The 20,781-nt window shown below is 37.2% G+C and overlaps 1 protein-coding gene across 2 annotated transcripts in view; it reads left to right on the top strand.

Moving 5' to 3' along the window:
• Positions 1–20,781, top strand: part of YTHDC2 (YTH N6-methyladenosine RNA binding protein C2) — a 92,127-nt gene that overhangs the window by 57,157 nt on the left and 14,189 nt on the right. For both annotated transcript variants that reach the window (XM_066274071.1, XM_066274072.1), the window contains 5 exons: positions 10,906–11,032; positions 12,060–12,265; positions 12,598–12,793; positions 19,031–19,140; positions 20,365–20,657. In XM_066274071.1, coding sequence (XP_066130168.1) covers positions 10,906–11,032; positions 12,060–12,265; positions 12,598–12,793; positions 19,031–19,140; positions 20,365–20,657 — 932 coding nt within the window. The remainder of the gene's footprint in view (positions 1–10,905; positions 11,033–12,059; positions 12,266–12,597; positions 12,794–19,030; positions 19,141–20,364; positions 20,658–20,781) is intronic.

Raw genomic sequence — 20,781 nt, forward strand, 5'->3', positions numbered from 1 at the left:
GTATTTCTTCCTGGGAGAAGTGTCTGTTCATGTCCTCTTTCCATTTTTTTATTGGATTGTTTGTTTTTTTGTTGTTGAGTTTTATGAGTTCTTTACATTTTGGATATTAGGCCCTTATCTGAGCTGTTGTTTGAAAATATCATTTCCCATGTAGTTGGCTTTCTGTTTATTTTGTTATCAGTTTCTCTTGCTGAGCAAAAACTTCTTAGTCTGATGTAGTCCCATTCATTAATTTTTGCCTTCACTTCTCTTGCCATTGGAGTCAAATTCATAAAATGCTCTTTAAAACCCAGGTCCATGAGTTGAGTACCTATGTCTTCTTCTATGTACTTAATTGTTTCAAGTCTTATGTTTAGATCTTTGATCCATTTTGAGTTAATTTTAGTACAGAGGGACAAACTGTAGTCCAGTTTCATTCTTTTGCATGTGGCTTTCCAGTTTTCCCAGCACCATTTATTGAAGAGGCTTTCTTTTCTCCATTGTGTGTTGTTGGTCCCTTTATCAAAAATTATTTGACTATATATATGTGGTTTTATTTCTCGACTGTCTATTCTGTTCCATTGGTCTGAGTGTCTATTTTTCTGCTAATACGATGCTGTTTTGATTATCGTGGCCTTATAATATAGTTTGAAGTCAGGTATTATAATGCCCCCAGCTTCATTCTTTTTCTTTAGGATTGCTTTGGCTATTCGGGGTTTTTTATAGTTCCATATAAATCTGATGATTTTTTGCTTTATTTCTTTAAAAAAGTCATTGGAATTTTGATGGGAATTGCATTAAATTTGTATATTGCTTTGAGTAATATGGCCATCTTGATTATATTTATTCTTCCTAACCAAGAAAAAGGTATATTCTTCCATCTCATTATATCTTTTTCGATTTCCCTTAACAATGGTTTATAGTTTTCATTATATAAATCCTTTACATTCTTTGTTATGTTTATTCCTAAGTATTTTATTTTTTTTGTTGCAATCGTGAAGGGAATTATTCTTTTGAGTTCGTTCTCAATTGTTTCATTGTTGGCATATAGAAAGGCTATTGACTTCTGTATGTTAATTTTGTATCATGCGACCTTACTGTATTGGCTTATTGTTTCTAGTAGTCTTTTGTGAATTCTTTGGGGTTTTCGATGTATAGGATCATATCATCTGCAAAAAGTGATACCTTTACTTCTTCTTTTCCGATATGGATGCCTTTTATTTCTTTGTCTTGTCTGATTGCTCTGGCTAGAACCTCTAGTACCACATTAAATAAGAGTGGAGAGAGTGGACAACCCTGTCTTGTCCCTGATTTAAGGGGGAAAGCCTTCAGTTTTGTGCCATTTAATATGATGTTAGCTGATGGTTTATCATATATGGCCTTTATCATGTTGAGATATTTTCCTTTTGTTGAGAGTCTTAAACATAAAATTGTGTTGTATTTTATCGAAAGCCTTTTCTGCGTCTATTGATAAGATCATGTGGTTTTTGTTCTTTGTTTTGTTGATATGGTGTATTATGTTAACCCTTTTACATATGTTGAACCATCCTTGAGATTCTGGGATGAATCCCACTTGATCATGATGTATTATTTTTTTAATATGTTGTTGTATTCGATTTGCTAGTATTTTGTTTAGTATTTTAGCATCTGTATTCATTAGAGATATTGGTCTGTAGTTTTCTTTTTTTGTGCCATCCTTGCCTGGTTTTGGTATGAGGGTTATGTTGGCCTCATAAAATGTGTTTGGAAGTATTGCTTCTTCTTCAATTTTTTGGAAGACTTTGAGTAGAATAGGAACCAAGTCTTCTTTGAATGTTTGATAAAATTCGCTGGTATAGCTGTCAGGGCCTGGACTTTTATTTTTGGGGAGGTTTTTAATGTTTTTTTTCTATTTCTTCTCTACTAATCGGTCTGTTTAGGCTTTCTGCTTCTTCTTTTTTTTTTTTTTTTTTTTTTTTTTTTTTTTTTTTCATTTTTTTTTTTTCATTTTTCTGAAGCTGGAAACAGGGAGAGACAGTCAGACAGACTCCCGCATGCGCCCGACCGGGATCCACCCGGCCCGCCCACCAGGGGCGGTGCTCTGCCCCCCAGGGGGCGATGCTCTGCCCATCCTGGGCGTCGCCATATTGCGACCAGAGCCATTCCAGCGCCTGAGGCAGAGGCCACAGAGCCATGCCCAGCGCCCGGGCCATCTCTGCTCCAATGGAGCCTTGGCTGCGGGAGGGGAAGAGAGAGACAGAGAGGAAAGCGCGGCGGAGGGGTGGAGAAGCAAATGGGCGCTTCTCCTGTGTGCCCTGGCCGGGAATCGAACCCGGGTCCTCCGCACGCTAGGCCGACGCTCTACCGCTGAGCCAACCGGCCAGGGCCCCTGCTTCTTCTTGACTCAGTCTAGGAAGGTTGTATTGTTCTAGGAATTTATCCATTTTCTCTAGGTTGTTGAATTTAGTGGCATAAAGTTTTTCATAGTATTCTACAATAATTCTTTGTATATCTATGGTGTCCGTGGTGATTTCTCCTCTTTCATTTTGGATTTTGTTTATATGAGTTCTTTCTCTTTTTCCTTGGTAAGTCTTGCCAACGGTTTGTCAATTTTGTTGATCTTTTCAAAGAACCAGCTCCTTGTTCTATTAATTTTTTCTATAGTTTTTCTGTTCTCTATTTCATTTATTTCTGCTCTGATTTTTATTATTTCCTTTCTTCGGCTGGTTTTGGGTTGTCTTTGTTCCTCTTTTTCTAGTTCCTTAAGGTGTGAAGTTAAGTGGTTCACTTGGGCTCTCTCTTGTTTGTTCATATATGCCTGAAGTGATATGAACTTCCCTCTTATCACTGCTTTTGCTGCATCCCGTAGATTCTGATATATCGTATTGTCATTTTCATTTGTCTGTATATATCTTTTGATCTCTGCACTTATTTCTTCTTTGACCCATTCATTTTTTAAAAGTATGTTGTTTAGTTTCCACATTTTTGTGGGATTTTTTTCCTCTTTTTTGCAGTTGAATTTTATTTCAAGGCTTAATGATCAGAAAATATGCTTGGTGTACAACTTCGATTTTTCTGAATTTGCTGATGTTGTTTTTGTGGCCTAAATATGGTCAATTCTTGAGAATGATCCATGTACACTGGAGAAAAAAGTATACTCAGTCACTTTGGGATGAAATGTCCTGTAGATGTCTATCATATCCAGGTGCTCTAGTGTTTTGTTTAAGGCCACTATGTCTTTGTTGATTCTCTGTTTGGATGACCGATCTAGAGCCGTCAGCGGTGTATTGAGGTCTCCAAGTATGATTGTATTTTTGTCAGTTTTTGTTTTAAGGTCAATAAGTAGCTGTCTTATATATTTTGGTGCTCCTTGGTTTGGTGCATATATATTAAGAATTGTTATGTCTTCGTGATTCAGTGTCCCCTTAGCCATTATGAAATGGCCATTTTTGTCTCTGAGTCCTTTTGCTGTCTTGTAGTCAGCATGATCAGATATGAGTATTGCTACACCTGCTTTTTTTTGGATATTTGCTTGGAGTATTGTTTTCCAGCCTTTCACTTTGAATTTGTTTTTATCCTTGTTACTTAGATGAGTTTCCTGTAGGCAGCATACGGTTGGATTTTCTTTTTTAATCCATTCTGCTACTCTGTGCCTTTTTATTGGTGAGTTTAATCCGTTTACATTTAGTGTAATTATTGACACTTGTGACTTCCCTATTGCCATTTTATATCTTGCTTTCTGTTAGTTTTGTGTCTTGTTTGATCCTTCCGTTTTTCTATCTTTTGTTTTTATTTGGTTGTATTCCATACATCTTTCCTCTGTTGCTATCTTTTTTATCTCATGTGCTTCTGTGGTGGTTTTTTCAATGGTGGTTACCTTTAAGTAATGAAAAGGGTTCCTACCCTGTTCATTGTAGCGCACTATTTTGCGAGTCCTTTTGCACTCCATCGTCCTTTGCTACTGTTAATCTCCATCCTCCCTACCCCTTTCTTTTTGTTGTTGTCACAGTTTAAATTTGGTTTTATTGTGTTCTTTTTGGAGCTTTTACTTGTGGCTTTGTTTTTTTTTTTTGTTCTTTGTATCTGATTGGAGAACCCCCTTTAGTAATTCCTGGAGTGAGGGTTTTCTGATGATAAATTCCCTCATCTTTTCTGTATCTGTGAATGTTTTTATTTCTCCTTCATATTTGAAGGATAGCTTTGATGGGTATAGTATTCGTGGCTGAAAGTTTCTCTCTTTCAGGACTTTAAATATTGGGGTCCACTCTCTTCTAACTTGTAGAGTTTCTGCTGAGAAATCTGATGATAATCTAATGGGCCTTTCTTTATATGTTGTATTCTTCTTTTCCCTGGCTGCCTTGAGAATTTTTTCTTTGCCGTTGGTTTGTGCCAATTTCATTATGATGTGCCTTGGAGTAGGTTTGCTGGGGTTAAGAAAACTCGGAATTTTGTTTGCTTCTTGAATTTGAGGCCTTAGTTCTTTCCACAGGCTTGGGTAGTTCTCATCTATTATTTGTTTGAGTATGTTCTCCATTCCATTTTCTCTCTCTTCTCCCTCTGATATACCTATTATTCTTATGTTGTTCTTTTTGATGGAGTCAGATAATTCTTGTAGGGCTATCTCATTTTTTAAAATTTTTGAGTCTCTTTCTTCTTCTCTCTGTTGTGCCTCAAGTTGCTTGTCTTCTATTTCACTAATCCTCTCTTCTATCTGGCCTGTTCTATTAGCTAAGCTTGTTACCTCGTTTTTCAGCTTGTGAATTGAGTTTTTCATCTCTGTTTGGTTTTTTTTTTATAGTTTCAATTTCCTTGGAAATATATTCTTTGTGTTCACTGAGTTGTTTTCTGAGCTCCCTAAATTGCCTTTCTGTGTTTTCTTGTATATCTCGGAGGATGTTTTATCTTGAATTCTCTGTCATTTAGCTCCAAGGTTTCCAATATATTAAATTTTTTCTCCATAGATTTTTCTTCATCTAGCTGTGTTACCTCTCTTTCTTTTGTATCCATGATATTTGATTTTCTCTTCCTTAATGACATCTGAGGGTGGTTTTGTTGATAGTATTAATGAGATTTAATAAAGAATAAAAAGTTAAAAAAATAAAAAATTGAAAAGAGTTGTTTTTTTAAAAAAAATTAATAATGGAATAAAGAAAAATAAAATAAAATAAAAATTAAAAAAAAGGAAATTATTCCCCCCCCTCCTTTTTTCCTCTCCTCTCCTCTCCCCTCTTTCTTGAGAAAATCTTGTGGTGAACTGTGAATTATATTGTATTAAATAGAACAAACAATTCCTGTAATGGAGGGCCTGAATTGTGGAAAACTAATAAAGGGGCAAAAAAAAAAAAAAAGAAAAAGAAAAAAGAAGGGGGTATGGACCCGTAAAAAGCAAATAAAGAAAAAATTTGGGTCAAGAATAAAATGATTTGCTTTTAGGTGTTGGTTGACTAAGAGTTATGAAGAGAGGAATAAGAGGGAAACAGGAAAATGGGGGGACAAATTAAAAAATTACTATTGTATTTAGTGGAACAAGAACTAGATAAAATGGAGAGCCGGGGATGGGAGCACTGCTAGTGAGTTAAAAAAGTGAAGTAAAACCCCCCCAAAATGCCACAAACATACGTTTGAGTCCCTGATAAGATAATTTGTTCGTTATTGAGGTTTGAATGAGAGGAGATGTAAAGGAGAAAGGAAGAAACTAATATAGAGGGAGAAAAGAGAGAGAGAGAGAACAAAAAAGAGGGAACCACTAAAAGAAGAAAAAAGAAAAAGAGAGAGAGAGAGAGAGAGAGAGTTAAGGGTTTTGGAGTGCAACCCTCATAGAGAGAAAGGAAAAGAAAGAAAAGATAATGGGAGATGTAACACTTATGGTTAGTGTAGTTCAAGGAGAGGAGAGAGTAAGACCGGCAGAGAGTTAATCGACCAAATTGGAGGAGGAAAAAAAAATATCAAGCATGAAGATAAGAGAAACTAACGATCAAATATAATAAAATGGGATAGGTTATAAAGTCTGCGGATTATTCTGGATTTTGAGAGGTTATCTTCTTGCTTTTTCTTTTGTCTCTCTCTTCCTGGTCGGTGACTCTGTACCCCGGGTTCTGCCCCTTGGCACGCTCAGGTAGAGGTTTGCAGTTGATAAGTGTCTATGGCAATGTCATGTATTGTGCTTCAGTCTCGTTGGCAGTCGAGGCTCATTAGCATTTATAGGCTCTGCCAGCGAGAGAGTCCGTGTTCCTGTTGCCTCTCTCCTAGTCTTTTCTTCCTCAATTAGTAGCCTGATAATCCACCTGTGGGGTTGCTGCTGCCTCTGCCTGGATAGTAAGAGGCTCAAAGAGCTGGCAACTCCCCACTCTATTTCCACTCAGCACAGGGCTCTGGGTGAGGCTCAGTCAGTCAGAGCTACTAGCATAATCAGGCGGGGCTTCCGTCCACTCCAAGACCTCTGGCTCTGCCACTCTGTCCGGTAACACCTGCGGGCACCCACTCGCGGGGTGCTTGGAGGAAACTCTCGCTCACTATCTGCGTGCGCAGACCAGGATATCAGGCCGGCAGTCCCACCCTCATGGAAAAGTTCCAGTGTTGGAATTGGCTCTTGCTCCGTCCTCATGCGCGGCTTTTGCAAGGTGCTGCGGCGGCCAGAGATTCCGCTTTTGGCCCACACAAAGGTCCCTGACTCTGCTCCTCTGTGGGATAACACGGGCGCACACTGCCGAGGTACTCGGAGGAATCTCTAGCTCACTATCTGCGCGCGCCGACCAGGGGATCGGGGAAAATGGCTGCCCCACTTGTCTTTCTTTGTCTGGGTTTGGTGCGAGTGTTAGCTTGTATTGACTGGGTTGCCACAGGAACAGTTTTTCCTCGGCCTGGATCTCTGTGCCACAGCCTGGTTCGGCCGTTTGTGCCGCGGCCTGGATCTATTCACCCCCTTTGCCTGCCTTAGTTTCTATATTCTCAGTTCCCAGTGAAAGCCGCCCTGTTTAGGTTAGTGAGGAAGGCGGAGCATTTCTTACTCCCTATTTCCTTCGGGGTTTGGTTATATATTTAGCCAATTTTTCACTCGACCATACCTTCGGGTGTATTGTGAAACATCTGGAGGCTCCAAGGATAGGTTTTTCTGTTTCTGGTTGAAGATCTTGTTGAGTTTTGGGGGAGATTTATCTGTATCGCTTCCTACCCCGCCATTACTCTGATGTCATCCTGTGCCACATCTTCTTTATCTAGTCTTCTGGTTTTTTTTTTGGTTTTTACAGTGATTAAAGCCTGTAAGCAAACTCTTGGCCAATACAGCAAGAATCCATAAAAGAGTAGTGTCCTTAACATGTTCACCAAATCCAAGTTGGCCACAACACCATGCCAAATACCTGAAAAATGCAACCCAACCCCAGTTCAGTCTGTTAGGAGCTGTCACAAGGAGCAGGAGTCCAGGAACAGTCCACATCCAGGGAAAGTCTGCATGGCACTGGAATTGTTGTCACAATTCTATACTTTGCAGCTCACGTCCAAGTCCCAATGACCGCTGCTTCTAGCTGGTAATGATTCAGGTAGACTGGAAAAGCCATCTGCAGCATGCGTGGATATGGAGCTTCTGTTCTCCTCTGCTTGGAGAGATGAGACCAGGTTGCTTTTCCCTGGAGCTCTGCGACTGTGGCTTGGTAAAGAGAACCTTGGGATACACTAAGCTGGGTGGCAAAGGTAGATTCATAATAGAAGTTGGCAAAAGGGGGAAAGAGAGCTCTAAATTAGGAGTAGGTCCCAGCCTGAAATATGAGTGGGGCATTGAGGTAGGAGGGATAAAGGAAACACTATATATTAAACAAAGCAGCAGAAAATAGGACTATCAACACCCACAACAGAGATCTTTGAGGGAAGAATAAAAAACCTGACTATTCAGGCCAAACATAGTTAAGTGGCCCTTGTGCAAATGAGATCAGTTTACCTGCTTCTTGGAAGAAATACCCTAGGCTCGTCCACAGTGTCGTAGATGGGGCCGACGGCCCTGGGCACCTTCAGCCTTCAGTGGCCAACCCCAGCTCTCTGGGCAAGGTTAGGTCATAGGTGGCTGGAGCAGGACTGGAAGAGACTGAACCCTCCTTTAGAGGAGCGAGGGGCAAGCCTACCTTCCAGTGTCCCTGTTTCCTCACAGCAGAGGCATGTAAGTCTGGCAGGCTTTAGCTCAATGACCTTCCTTTCCACTATTTAAGCAGGACCCAGATGGAATCCTATGAGACCCCTTTGGGGCGTTGGAGCCTCTAAGGGTGTATCCTAAAAACTGGTAGTTCCCCTGGTCTCTATTGGGCTTTTTCTGCCTCTTGGTATCTTAAAAGCCATGCTCAGAAGATCTCACTGAGGGGTTTGAGGATCCCCATCTGCCTACATAAATCTTTTCCATATATCTGGAGCTATTTGGAAAAAGATAAAAAAGTGTTACTAGCTGGATCAAATAAAGAAGATAGTAGTTTGCAGGAGAAAAAGATTTGGCATCTTTTGTTCACTAGCATTCAAAAGAAATTAAAAATTTTTTTTAAGTAAAAAGCATGATATGATAGACCCGTAGGAGTTCCAGGATATGACTCCCCCCTTTTAAATTTTTTTAAATTGACCTTAAAATATTTGCTGGGTACACTTTAATAATACCTTAACTTTAAAGATTATAAGAATGACAAAGTATAGTAAATGCTTTTGCTCCATATGCAGGAGCATTGTCAGTTTAACCAGTTTAGGAAATCCAATAATAGAATAATGCATACAGACAGTGAGCTATAACATGCTTAGCAGCCTCTCCTGTTCTGACCAAGGTTACTATAAATCCAGAATATGTATGCACTGTAACATGTACATAGGACAGTTTGCCAAATGACGGTATATGAGTAACATCCATTTGCCAAAGTTGTCCTGGTAGGGGTCCTTGAGGGTTAACTCCAAATGAAGGGGCAGATTGTAGAATAGGACCCCTTGGACAGGATTTCCCAATCTGCCATTCTGCTTCCGGAGAAAGTTGAAACTGTTTACACAGGGCTGCAGTGTTCTGGTGATGAATAGTATGAGACTGAATTGCTCGGTCTGTCATGGTTGCTCCAAATAATTTTCTTTTGGGTAGCTTGATCAACAAGGGCATTCCTAGGCCCTGGCTGGTTGGCTCAGTGGTAGAGCGTCAGCCTGGTGTGCAGGAGTCCCGGGTTCGATTCCCGGCCAGGGCACACAGGAGAAGCGCACATCTGCTTCTCCACCCCTCCCCCTCTCCTTCCTCTCTGTCTCTCTCTTCCTCTCCTGCAGCCAAGGCTCCATTGGAGCAAAGTTGGCCTGGGCGCTGAGGATGGCTCTGTGGCCTCTGCCTCAGGTGCTAGAATGGCTCTGGTTGCAACAGAGTAACACCCCAGATGGGCAGAGCATCCCCCCCCTGGTAGGCCTGTCGGGTGGATCCTGGTCAAGCGCATGCGGTAGTCTGTCTGACTGCTTCCCTGTTTCCAACTTCAGAAAAATACAAAAAAAAAAAAAAAAAGAAAAAAAAAAGGGCATTCTCTTGTGCTAGAGCTCCAGGGAGCATGGAGTGAGCTCGAGTATGTCCTATAAAACATGGAGCTCTATGTTAACATACAAGTCTCTGAAGAAGGAGGAACTGCTGAAATAGTTCATCAGCATTTGTCCCTAAGACAGCAGTCTTTATAGTGGAAACACCATAAGTAAATATTTGCTGTCTGTATTAGATTAAAGGGGGAATATGGCAAATGCTAAAAAGCCATTATAATGGCATATAATTCTAGACTTTGAGCTGATTTTAAGTTGACAGTTTCAGTATAAAGTCCATTGATTTGCAAGAGCGATTTGCCATTTAGTGGAAGTTTCCCAGAGCCATTGTTGTTGATCCTTTGAAAAAAGGAACAACAATAATTTTGAGGCTCAAAACCTATAAACTGTAAGGGTTGCCTATGCCCCTTGATAATCCAGGAGACAAGATCAAAATATGGAAGTGTATTCCATGGGCTATTAGATGGTTCAATGTGTCCAAGCTGCTCTTGTACCAATTGAGCAGCTGCCCTAAGTTTCTCCTGAGAAAGGGGCCATTGGTCTACCCATACAGGGTTATCTGATTTCCAAGTAATTGGGTCTGCACAATGCATTATTGAAGTTGCAGGAGCTACCAAGGCCCCTATGCTAAATTTTGATATCCTAATCCACACCTTCTGGTATTGGGTGCCACTTCTATGGGGGTGAGAATTCCTTGCTGTTCTTTCCCTAGTCCCTTGGTGGGCAAAAATCCCCGATGAAGCATCTGAGTACTGACTAAACCATTAGGACTGACAAGCAGCACTCCCATATTTTTCAAAACATCTCTACCCCACAAATTAACTGGCCATCCAGGGAGCACATAAGGCTTAAAAAATCCAGAATGACCTTCTTAATCTTCCCAATGTAGAAAACTAGAACTTTGTTGAGGGGATTTACTCTGCCCTATACCTTGTAAGAAATTTTTTTCTTTTGTGATGTGAACTTTTAAGATCTCTAGACTGTTAACTAGATTTAGTGTGAAGATAGTTTCACAATATATACAAATATCAATCACTATGTTTTACTCCTGAAATTAATGTTATATGTCATTTATATCTCTAAAAATAAAACGTTTACTTTAAAAAAAGATCTATTCTTTTAACTACTTCCAAATATCAACTATAGTCACCATTGCTGTTCATTACATCCCCAGGACTTAAAACTTAATTTATAACTAGAAGTGTCTTTGACCACCTTTACTCATTTTACTTACTCCTTCACTGTTGGTAACCACCATTCTGTTCTTTATATTTACAAGTTTGGTTTCTGAAAAAAAGTCATAGATTTCATAAAATAATTAGATGGAGAATTGATGTTGAGTGGTAATATACTGGCTTTCAGTTACTTGACTGCCTACCTAAGAAGTTATTGGTAAATGTATATCTTGTTATATAATTTTTATAGGCATGGCAGAAAGCACGAAGTGATGGGTGGGAACGAGCCTTTTGTGAAAAGAATTTTCTTTCACAAGCTACCATGGAAATAATTATAGGCATGAGAACTCAATTGCTTGGTCAACTTAGAGCATCAGGTAAAGTTTTTCCCCAAAGAACCTATTTAAACCACTGAAAGTACCCTGCCCATACCTTGTAGTATTTCTAGTGTTAACTGATACCATCTTATATTATTTTTATGACATTATCACATTATTGTATATCTTATATTCATGAACTGCTTTGTAGACTTCTGTGTGACCAACTTTTGTCTGTTGAAAAAAATGATATTGCAGAAGTTTTAGATGAGAAATGTATGAATATCTTTGATACTGTTGGCAGCAAGCAATTTATAATGCTTTTGTTGGCAAAGATAATTAGATATTACAGTAGTCATTGTTAACAATTATTTAGCTCTATGAAATAAAAAGTATAAAAATTTAAGTAGATTGATATGAATGCTGGCCTTCATATTTTTAGAACATAAAGCAACAAGTAACACTTGAAGGTGCTTTGATTTTTATATTTTTAAATCAAAAGAGAATGCCAGTGTTGCTATTTTATTTTAGAATTGTTCATTTCTTTTTGAGTAGTGTAGTACATTGAAGAAATACTCAGAAGAGAAGTGCCGGAGCCTGGATTTATGGATTAGCTGAAGTGCCAAAATAATGTAAAGATAAACCAGAGGAGTTAGAGTTGTCTCAAATATGGGGAAATCTGAAAGACTTTAGAAACTTAAGCAAGAATACTCTATATTTACTCGACTTTACCTCCAATGTTTATCATAACCAAAGAATTATTAATACTTGTCAATAGAATGATTTAGGTTTTCAGCTATGATTTTAGTGTGTTTCAGATAGCAGCTTATGAACAACTTTACTGCAAGAATATGTAATTTTTAAAAAGTTCCTAAGTTTCCAATGAGTTTTCTACTTTCTTTATCCTGAGCAAACCTAAACTTTCCTAGAACTTTTATTCTATATTTTAAACTAGATTTTATTATTTATTGTAGAATTTGAATATTATTAAACTTATCTGAGTTATATAATTTTTTGTAAAAAACACAAATTTAAAAGCATATTTTGAACAATAGGAAAAGTGGGTGTGGTTTTTTCCTCTTTCTAGGTTTTGTTAGAGCACGAGGTGGTGGTGACATTCGAGATGTTAACACAAATTCTGAAAATTGGGCTGTCGTTAAAGCTGCATTGGTGGCAGGCATGTATCCTAATTTAGTCCATGTGGACAGAGAGAATTTAGTATTGACAGGGCCAAAGGAGAAAAAAGTACGGTTTCATCCCACTTCAGTTCTCAGTCAGCCTCAATATAAAAAGGTAAAACATTTTTAATACTCTTAGGCCTTGAGGTTTATAAAACTAACCTAATTTAGATGGTTGAAAAAATCAACAAAAAAATGTTCCAAATACTGAACCTGTTTTATGAAATTAGTTTTGTATGTATAATTTAGCATTGGAACAAAATTATGATTCACTCTTAGAGTTGAAAGAGTTAATTGTGTTAAGTAATGAGGACCTCTGTATAAACTACATGAGCAATGATTTGCTTTAATTTCTGCTTGGATATACATCACATATTTCATCAAGGGACTGTTTACATTTATAAGTATTGCCAGTTAACAATTTTTTGATTTTTTTTTTCCTAATAGATTCCTCCAGCCAATGGTCAAGCTGCAGCAATTCAGGCACTGCCCACAAATTGGCTAATTTACGATGAAATGACCAGAGCCCATAGAATTGCTAACATTAGATGCTGTTCAGTAGTGACACCCGTCACTGTATTGGTATTCTGTGGACCAGCTAGGTTGGCGAGTAATGCTCTTCAGGAATCTTCATCCTTCCGAGGTAAATGTATTATGAAGGAAATAAAAATCTATTGGAAATGAATTTTTTTACTAAACCAAATTTTGAGATTACAAAAACTTAGGTAGTAGTAGCTCCCTTTCAATATATTATGACTAATTTAAAAATACTAAAACATACCACTGTTCTTGAAATTAACTTCTAAGATAACTTGATTTTGATTAATCTTGCTGATAGGAAGTTTGTTTTTCTCTTCTATTGAATTTAAATGATAGTTTAACATAAATAAAGGTATTTATTTAAATGAAGTAATAATAGTAGTTACTCATAGTCTTTTTACCCTTATTTAAACAATTTTTAATATATATATTTATATATGAAAAATATTTTTATATATTATAAATTATATATTATATATAGAAAAATATATAATAAACATGTATATATGTGTTGTATATGTATACATATTTATGTATGTATGTATATGTGTGTGTGTGTGTGTATATATATATATATATTTTTTTTTTTTAAATTATTTTACCCATCCATTTTTTTTTTAAGTATGAGGAGGGGAGATATTGAGATAGACTCCTATATGTGTCCCAACTGGGATCCATCTGGCAACCCCATCTGAGGCCAATACTCGAGTACTGAGCTATCCTCAACTCCTGGGGCCGCACTTGAACCAATAGAGCCACTGGCTGTGGGAGAAGAAAAGGGGGAGAAGAAAGGAGAGAGAAGCAGATGATCTCTTCTTCTGTGTTCCCTGACCAGGAATTGAACCCGGGAGGTCCATATGCCTGGCTGATGCTGTATCCACTGAGCCACTGCCACAGCCCCATACTATTTTTTATATTCTTTTATTTTAATTATTTAATATATAAAAACATTTTAAGTATTTTATACTAATGGCTGAAAAATATTCTGTTGCAATAAAGTGGCATAATGCATTTAATATGCTTCTTTATAGTTGGACATCTTGATTATTTTTATCTATTGTTAGTGATTCAGCACATATTTATTGGGCATCTATTATATGTCAGGTATGTGCTAGGTATTGAGGATGTAACAGAAAGCAAGATAGACAAAGTGTTTCTGTCCTTAGGCATTTACAGGGTTGCAGATGGTAGACAGCAAAAAAGTAATTTGTGTAGTACTATGAAAGAAAGAAAGAAGCGGCTTTAGGGTTGACCTACTTTAGAAAGAAAACCTAGACAAGTTTCTCTGAGGAGATGTGATTTAAGCTGAGACCTAAAGTAGAAGAAGCCAGCCATGTGAAGATACAAAAATAAGCTGGCAAGGGCCAAGATTCTTTACTAGAATATGATCTAAGAATTGACAGAAAGATTATGTGATTGGAAACACAGTGGTCAAGGAAAGAGTGGGATGAGATAGGTTGAAAGAAAGGCAGGGACTTGTAAGTCATGGTAAATGCAAGGGAAAACATTAAAAGGTTTTAAGTAAGGGAGTAACATGATGTGATTTATGTTCAAAAAGACCATTTGGCTGTGAGAATGGAATGCTGAAGGAACAGAATGGGAGGGAGGATGCAGGTAGGAGTTTTTGCAGTGGTCTTTTGACAGATAATGATGGCCCAGAACTATAGTGTTGGCAGCTGATATTAAGAGAAGTACATTCAGAATTATTTTGGAGATAGTATTAGTAACTACTGGGTTGAATGTGGGTGTTGAGTGAAAGGGAGAAGTCATTAACTCCCAGGTTTTGGTTGTGGTAGCTTGTTGAATAACTGATGCCACTTATTTGAGATTGAGGTTGTATGGAAGTCAGTTCTGTTTTCTACATGCTAAGTTTGAAACAGCTAAGGCATCCTAAATAAGACATTTTCTGGAGACATTGGATTTACATATCTGGAGTTCAGGGAAGAAACCTAGCCCAGCAATACAAATTTGGAAGTCACCAGCTTATAGATAATACTAAAGACATTAAAATGGATATCCTGATGGAATGTGTAAGTAGAGAAGAGGGTTCTTGACAACACTCAGAGAAATTCTAATTTTTAGAATATGAGTAGAGGAAGAAAGAATGACCAGGTGTTGAAGGTAAATATGCTTCAAAAAGGAATAGTCAGCTCTCCTGAATGTTACTTTGAGAGATTGAAAAAGATATGTACTGAAAATTGTTTGTTGTATCTGTCAGTATGGCGGTCATTGATGACCTTTACAAGAGCAGTTACAGTGGAGTGGTGAGGCCCATAGAGGGTTAAGTTTGCATAGAAAGAGTAGAAACAGTATGGTAACTCATGAGGACATGAGTAAGTTGAGGGCATTGATACATTTATGTCTTATCTGTGTGTCCTTTTGCTTTCATAAAATATTTTCTTTGATATAAAATTCCTTTAAATAGAAAAAGAATATGAATATTATTTATGGTTCTTACTTCATACACAGCCATTGTAGGGCCATTAAGAGTGAATTTCATTGCAACTACATACCATCATTAGGTACTATTGTAGCTTTAAAAAGTAAATTTGCGCCTGACCAGGCGGTGGCGCAGTGGATAGCACATTGGACTGGGATGCAGAGGACCCAGGTTCGAGACCCCAAGGTCGCCAGCTAGAGTGCAGGCTCATCTGGTTTGAGCAAAAGCTCACCAGCTTGGACCCGAGGTCGCTGGCTTGAGCAAGGGGTTACTTGGTCTGCTGAAGGCCCGCGGTCAAGGCACATATGAGAAAGCAATCAATGAACAACTAAGGTCTCGCAACGAAAAACTGATGATTGATGCTTCTCATTTCTTTGCATTCCTGTCTATGGGTCCCTGTCTATCCCTCTCTCTGACTCTCTCTCCGTCTTTGTAAAAAACAAACAAAAAGTAAATTTGCTATATTAGTAAATATGTTAATAAAATATATTTTTAAAGATTTTTAAATTTACACTTTTAATTTTATTTCTGTGAAAAAGAAATTATTATCCATGCATTTGCTTATATTTCTCTTTAATTGAGATTAAACAACTCAATTTGCCTATTCATTTGAGTGCTGATATTTTTCTTAACTTGAACTGTTTCATGACTTTAAAGGTGTTAGTCTTTTTTCTATCATATATAATATAATATAATATAATATAATATAATATAATATAATATAATATAATATAATATAATATAATATATATTTTTTCTTGGCTTTACATAACTTGAGTCTGTATTTTGATTACTATATATTCAAACTGAATAATCTTTTTCTATACTGCTCATTTCAAAGCTGAGAAAGTTTCATTCTTGCGTGGACCTGATAAGTACTTTTTTTTCTTCTTCTATAATTTGATTTTTAAGGTATTTTTTCTAAACATGTTGCGTTGTCTCTGGTTTAGAGCTAATGTTTTTCTAGTGTAGATGTAATGTTTTTCCAAGTGCTTTCCCCTTACCGCCACCATTTATAAATAATCCTTCTGTATCCTCCTTTAGAAAGCTTACATTGATTTCATATTACATTTGGCATTTTAAAACTTTTTGTATATTCCTTTAAACTTCTGCTGTATTATACCATTTTAGTCAATAGTTTTGTTTTTTAATAAGCTCTAATATCTGGTAGTGGAGGATCTACCTGTAACTTTATGCTGCTTTTCTGTTGTTAAGCTTTGATAATCTTACCTACTTTTTAATGATTATTGAATAGTCATCTTCTTGTAACCCTTTTTGCACCTAAGAAATCTTTTGTGATTTTAACTTACTGTTACTTCCAGCAAATTTAATATATTCTATTTAGTCATACCTTCTATTAAATTTAGCCATATTTTTTTGGGTAACTTTATAAAGGTAGATATAATTCTTAAAATGATCATTAAGCTGTTTTATTGCTGGTTTTGAATTATTACAGTAGATAAGTTATTTTTCTCATTTTCCTGCTGATTTTGCTTAATAGGAACAATACTGTGGACAGTATATTTTATTTGCTGCTTTACTAAGCTCTTATTAACCCTTTAGATTACTTATTAATCTAAAGTAATACTTTGTTACCATAATTTATTTTTTCAATTTCTTTTTTATGATTTTGGAAAACCATGTTAATAGTCTGTTTCATCTTTTAAAATTTTAAAGGTTTGAATTCTAAAGTTGTACCATTGATTTAATGTTAATTTTTGTTTTAGTAAATTAAGGAGGATTGTTATTTTTGATGTTTTAAAAAATGTGTTGAATTTTATTTATTTATTTATTTATTTATTTATTTAATTATTTAATTTTTCCAAAATGAGAAGGGGCGGGGAGGAGGCAGTCAGACAGACTCCCACATGCGTCCGACCAGGATCCACCCAGCATGTCCACCAGGGGGCAGTGCTTAGCCCCTCTGGAGCATTTCTCCGCTGCACTGGGAGCCGTTCTACATTCTAGCACCTGAGGTGGAGGCCATGGAGCCATCCTCAGTACCCAGGCCAGCTTTGCCTCAATGGAGCCTTGGCTACGAGAGGGGAAGAGAGAGATAGAGAGGAGAGAGGGAAGTGTGGAGAAGCAGATAGGCGCTTTTCCTGTGTGTCCTGGCCGGGAATTGAACCTGGGACTTCCATACACCTGGTGGACGCTCTATAGCTGAGCCAACTGGCCAGGGCCAATGTGTTGAATTTTTAAAATAGTTTTTGAGCATTTCATGTAATTTGTTTAGCTCACTGACATGATATATATGTTTGTGGGGTTTTTTGTATTTTTCTGAAGTTGGAAACAGGGAGGCAGTCAGACAGACTCCCGCATGTGCCCGACCAGGATCCACCCAGCATGCCCCCCAGGGGGCGATGCTCTACCCATCTGGGGCGTTGCTCTGTCACAACCAGAGCCATTCTAGCGCCTGAGGCAAGAGGCCATGGAGCCATCCTCAGCGCCCGGGCCAACTTTGCTCCAATGGAGCCTTGGCTGCGGGAGGCGAAGAGAGAGACAGAGAGGAAGGAGAGGGGGATGGATGGAGAAGCAGATGGGCGCTTCTCCTGTGTGCCCTGGCCGGGAATCGAACCCGGGACTCCTGCACGCCAGGTCGATGCTCTACCACTGAGCCAACCGGCCAGGGCCGATATGTATGTTTTTTTATGTAACTATAATTTTGTGCCAAGGATAAACCTTTGTTGAATTAAGGATAATTTATTGTAATGCTAAATATTTTAGCTAGCATTTATTAAAATTAAAATTGTTATATTCACTAGTGAGGCTGACCTATAGAGTTTGTATGTTCTGTGCATGTGCCATTTACTTATCTTCAGATTTTAGGTTTTATCAGGTTTTAGGGTTCGGTTTATATTTCTCTGATTTAAAGGAACTGGCTATTTGATTTTTGAAAGTTTGAGAGACTTGATATTCTGGATTTCTTTATTGTTCTTTAAGGACATCTTGAATTTTATCCTTAAATAATCTGAGTTTTTCTGTATCTTATTCTTTCAGTTTTAGTAATTATGTGTTCTTTCAGTTTATTTTGTAGAAAAGAATAAATTTATTGGAAAGTTTTAAGTTCATTCCATAATTATGCATAGTATATCTTTTTAGCTTAATTTTTATATTCATTTTTATAACCTTATTCTCAGTTCTGATTTTGTAGATTTGTGCTTTTTCTCTTAAATTTACCAGAGAGTTGCCTATTAGGTTTTCAAGAACTGGATTATAGCCTGACCAGGTGGAGGTGCAGTGGATGGAGTGTTGGACTGGGACACAGAGGACCCAGGTTCAAAACCCTAGGTTTGCTGGCTTGAGCACAGGCTCACCAGCTTGAGCCGAAGGTCACTGTCTTGAGCAAGGAATGACTTGCTCTGCTATAGCCCTCAGGTCAAGGCACGTATGAGAAAGCAATCAATGAACAACTAAGGTGCCACAATGAAGAATTGGTGCTTCTCATCTCTCTCTCTTCCTATCTGTCCCTCTCTCACACACACACACAAAAAGAAACTGGATTATAGTTTTAAATGTGAATAACATTTTGTCTTATTTAATACATCAATTTTTTGCTTAATAATTGTAGTTATTATTTAACTTAATAAATTTAGTTATTATAATGTTCTTTGTCTCATAATTATTTGAATGTACTTTTGATTTTTTAATTTCTTGTCTTTTTTGTTTTGTTGCATTGTGTTAGAGATGGTAGTCTTTACAATTCTTTTTTTCCTTCTCCTTTTAAATATTGACATTTAATTTGTGACTTGTGGGGTTTAGAGAACTCCCACACGAATTATTAGTATATATAGCAGGAGGATTTCTTTAAATATGGAGTGTCTATCTAATTTACTTATTCTTTTTTGCTGTCATATAAGATGGTAAAGTGAACTTTTTTTTCAATATTTGTTTGAACAGTGGATGGTATTTCTAACGACAGTAGTGATAGTGAAATGGAAGATAGAACTACTGCTAATTTGGCAGCTTTGAAACTTGATGAGTGGCTCAGTTTCAAACTAGAGCCTGAGGTAAGTTGCTTTTTAGTAGTATGATAAATTTTTTTTATTCAGTTCATGTGAATTGATAAACAATATAAAGAAAATTATGTCTATAATATTGCGCTCTTAGTATTAGGGAATACAGCTTGTTTTTCAGTGTGAATAAGGCCATCAGATAGTCTTTGCTGTATTGGGGTTTATTCCAACAGAGGATTTGAAAAGCCTACGTGAGGGTCCATATTTATGTATGGTAATATTTGAGTATTTCTGTGTATATAAGAAACCTTTGAGTATTGGCTGCACAAGCACTCCCTTTATTTTGTATAACTCTTTCTAAGAGAAAGACCTGAGTTTTTATATTCATTTTCTGTTTTGTTTTGGCAGCTAAGCTGTGGATAGTCAACACTGGCTTGATTTACTTTCTTACTAGTCATTTCTTCAGCCTACTGTATGTAGTCTTACTCGCATTCCCACCTGTCTGTCCAGTCCGTCACTTCACTGAAGTTGTACTTGCTGAGGCCAGCACTGTCCTCATGTTGTCAAAGCCAGCCTGTTGTCCTTGACAAATTTGACCTTCTCTTGTTTTTGACACTATTGTCCATACCTTTCTTTTTGTAATTCTGTCTTTCCCATTTTTCTTTCTCACCCCTGCCTGACCTTCTTTGTCACCAGTTACTGTGACATTAATCTTTCCTGATTCTTCTTTGTAGAGAGATCATTCATTCTTAGTTTCTTTCACTCACTCTTCTATATGTGTTTGTGCCTTAAATGATATGTCTTCCAGTACTCTTGTTTTCACTGTCTCTGCACAATCTCTAGGGACCTATCTCTACATGTGGATTTAGTAACCATTTATGCATTGATAACTGCCATGTCTGTATCTAGCTTAGGACTTTCTCTGGACCTCTGAATTCAGCTGCTTTTTGGATATCATTGTTTGGATGTTCCACAAACAGTAAAATAAAAAATGAATGGAACTAAATGTATTTTTGTTTAGTTGCCCTGCTGTTGATTTTCCATATTAATAACACTCTACCACATACTGTATATTGTCTCTCTCATTAAACTTTCATTTGATTTTGTGCTTCAATTATAGTAAATAAGAAGTTTTATTTCACTCATGCTGCAAAAAGAATGAAATTAGTAGTAAATTATATGAAATGTAAAACTTGTTCTATATTTGCAGACCTTAACTAATAAACAGATAGCTCTCTTGCAATATCTATTTGAACTAAGGACACTATTTTATTACAGGCTGCCAGTTTATTGCTGCAGCTCAGACAGAAGTGGCACAGCTTATTTTTACGCCGAATGAGAGCTCCATCTAAACCTTGGTCTCAAGTTGATGAAGCTACCATTAGAGCAATTATAGCTGTTTTAAGCACTGAAGAACAGTCTGCAGGTTTACAACAACCATCTGGGATTGGCCAAAGGCCAAGGCCTATGTCTTCAGAAGAACTTCCTTTGGCATCATCTTGGAGGTCAAATAATAGCAGGAAAACTTCAGCTGATACTGAATTTTCTGATGAGCCTACTACTGCAGAAAGGTAAATTTACAACATTTTATTGAAATGGGAGACAGTTTCTTCAGGAAAATGAGTTATTTATCATTGAACCATGTGCTTTTTTAATATTTAGAAATTACATTTTTATAATGTAAGATACAAAAAA

The sequence above is a fragment of the Saccopteryx bilineata genome, chromosome 4 (genome assembly GCF_036850765.1).
Source record: "Saccopteryx bilineata isolate mSacBil1 chromosome 4, mSacBil1_pri_phased_curated, whole genome shotgun sequence".
Lineage (NCBI taxonomy): Eukaryota > Metazoa > Chordata > Mammalia > Chiroptera > Emballonuridae > Saccopteryx > Saccopteryx bilineata.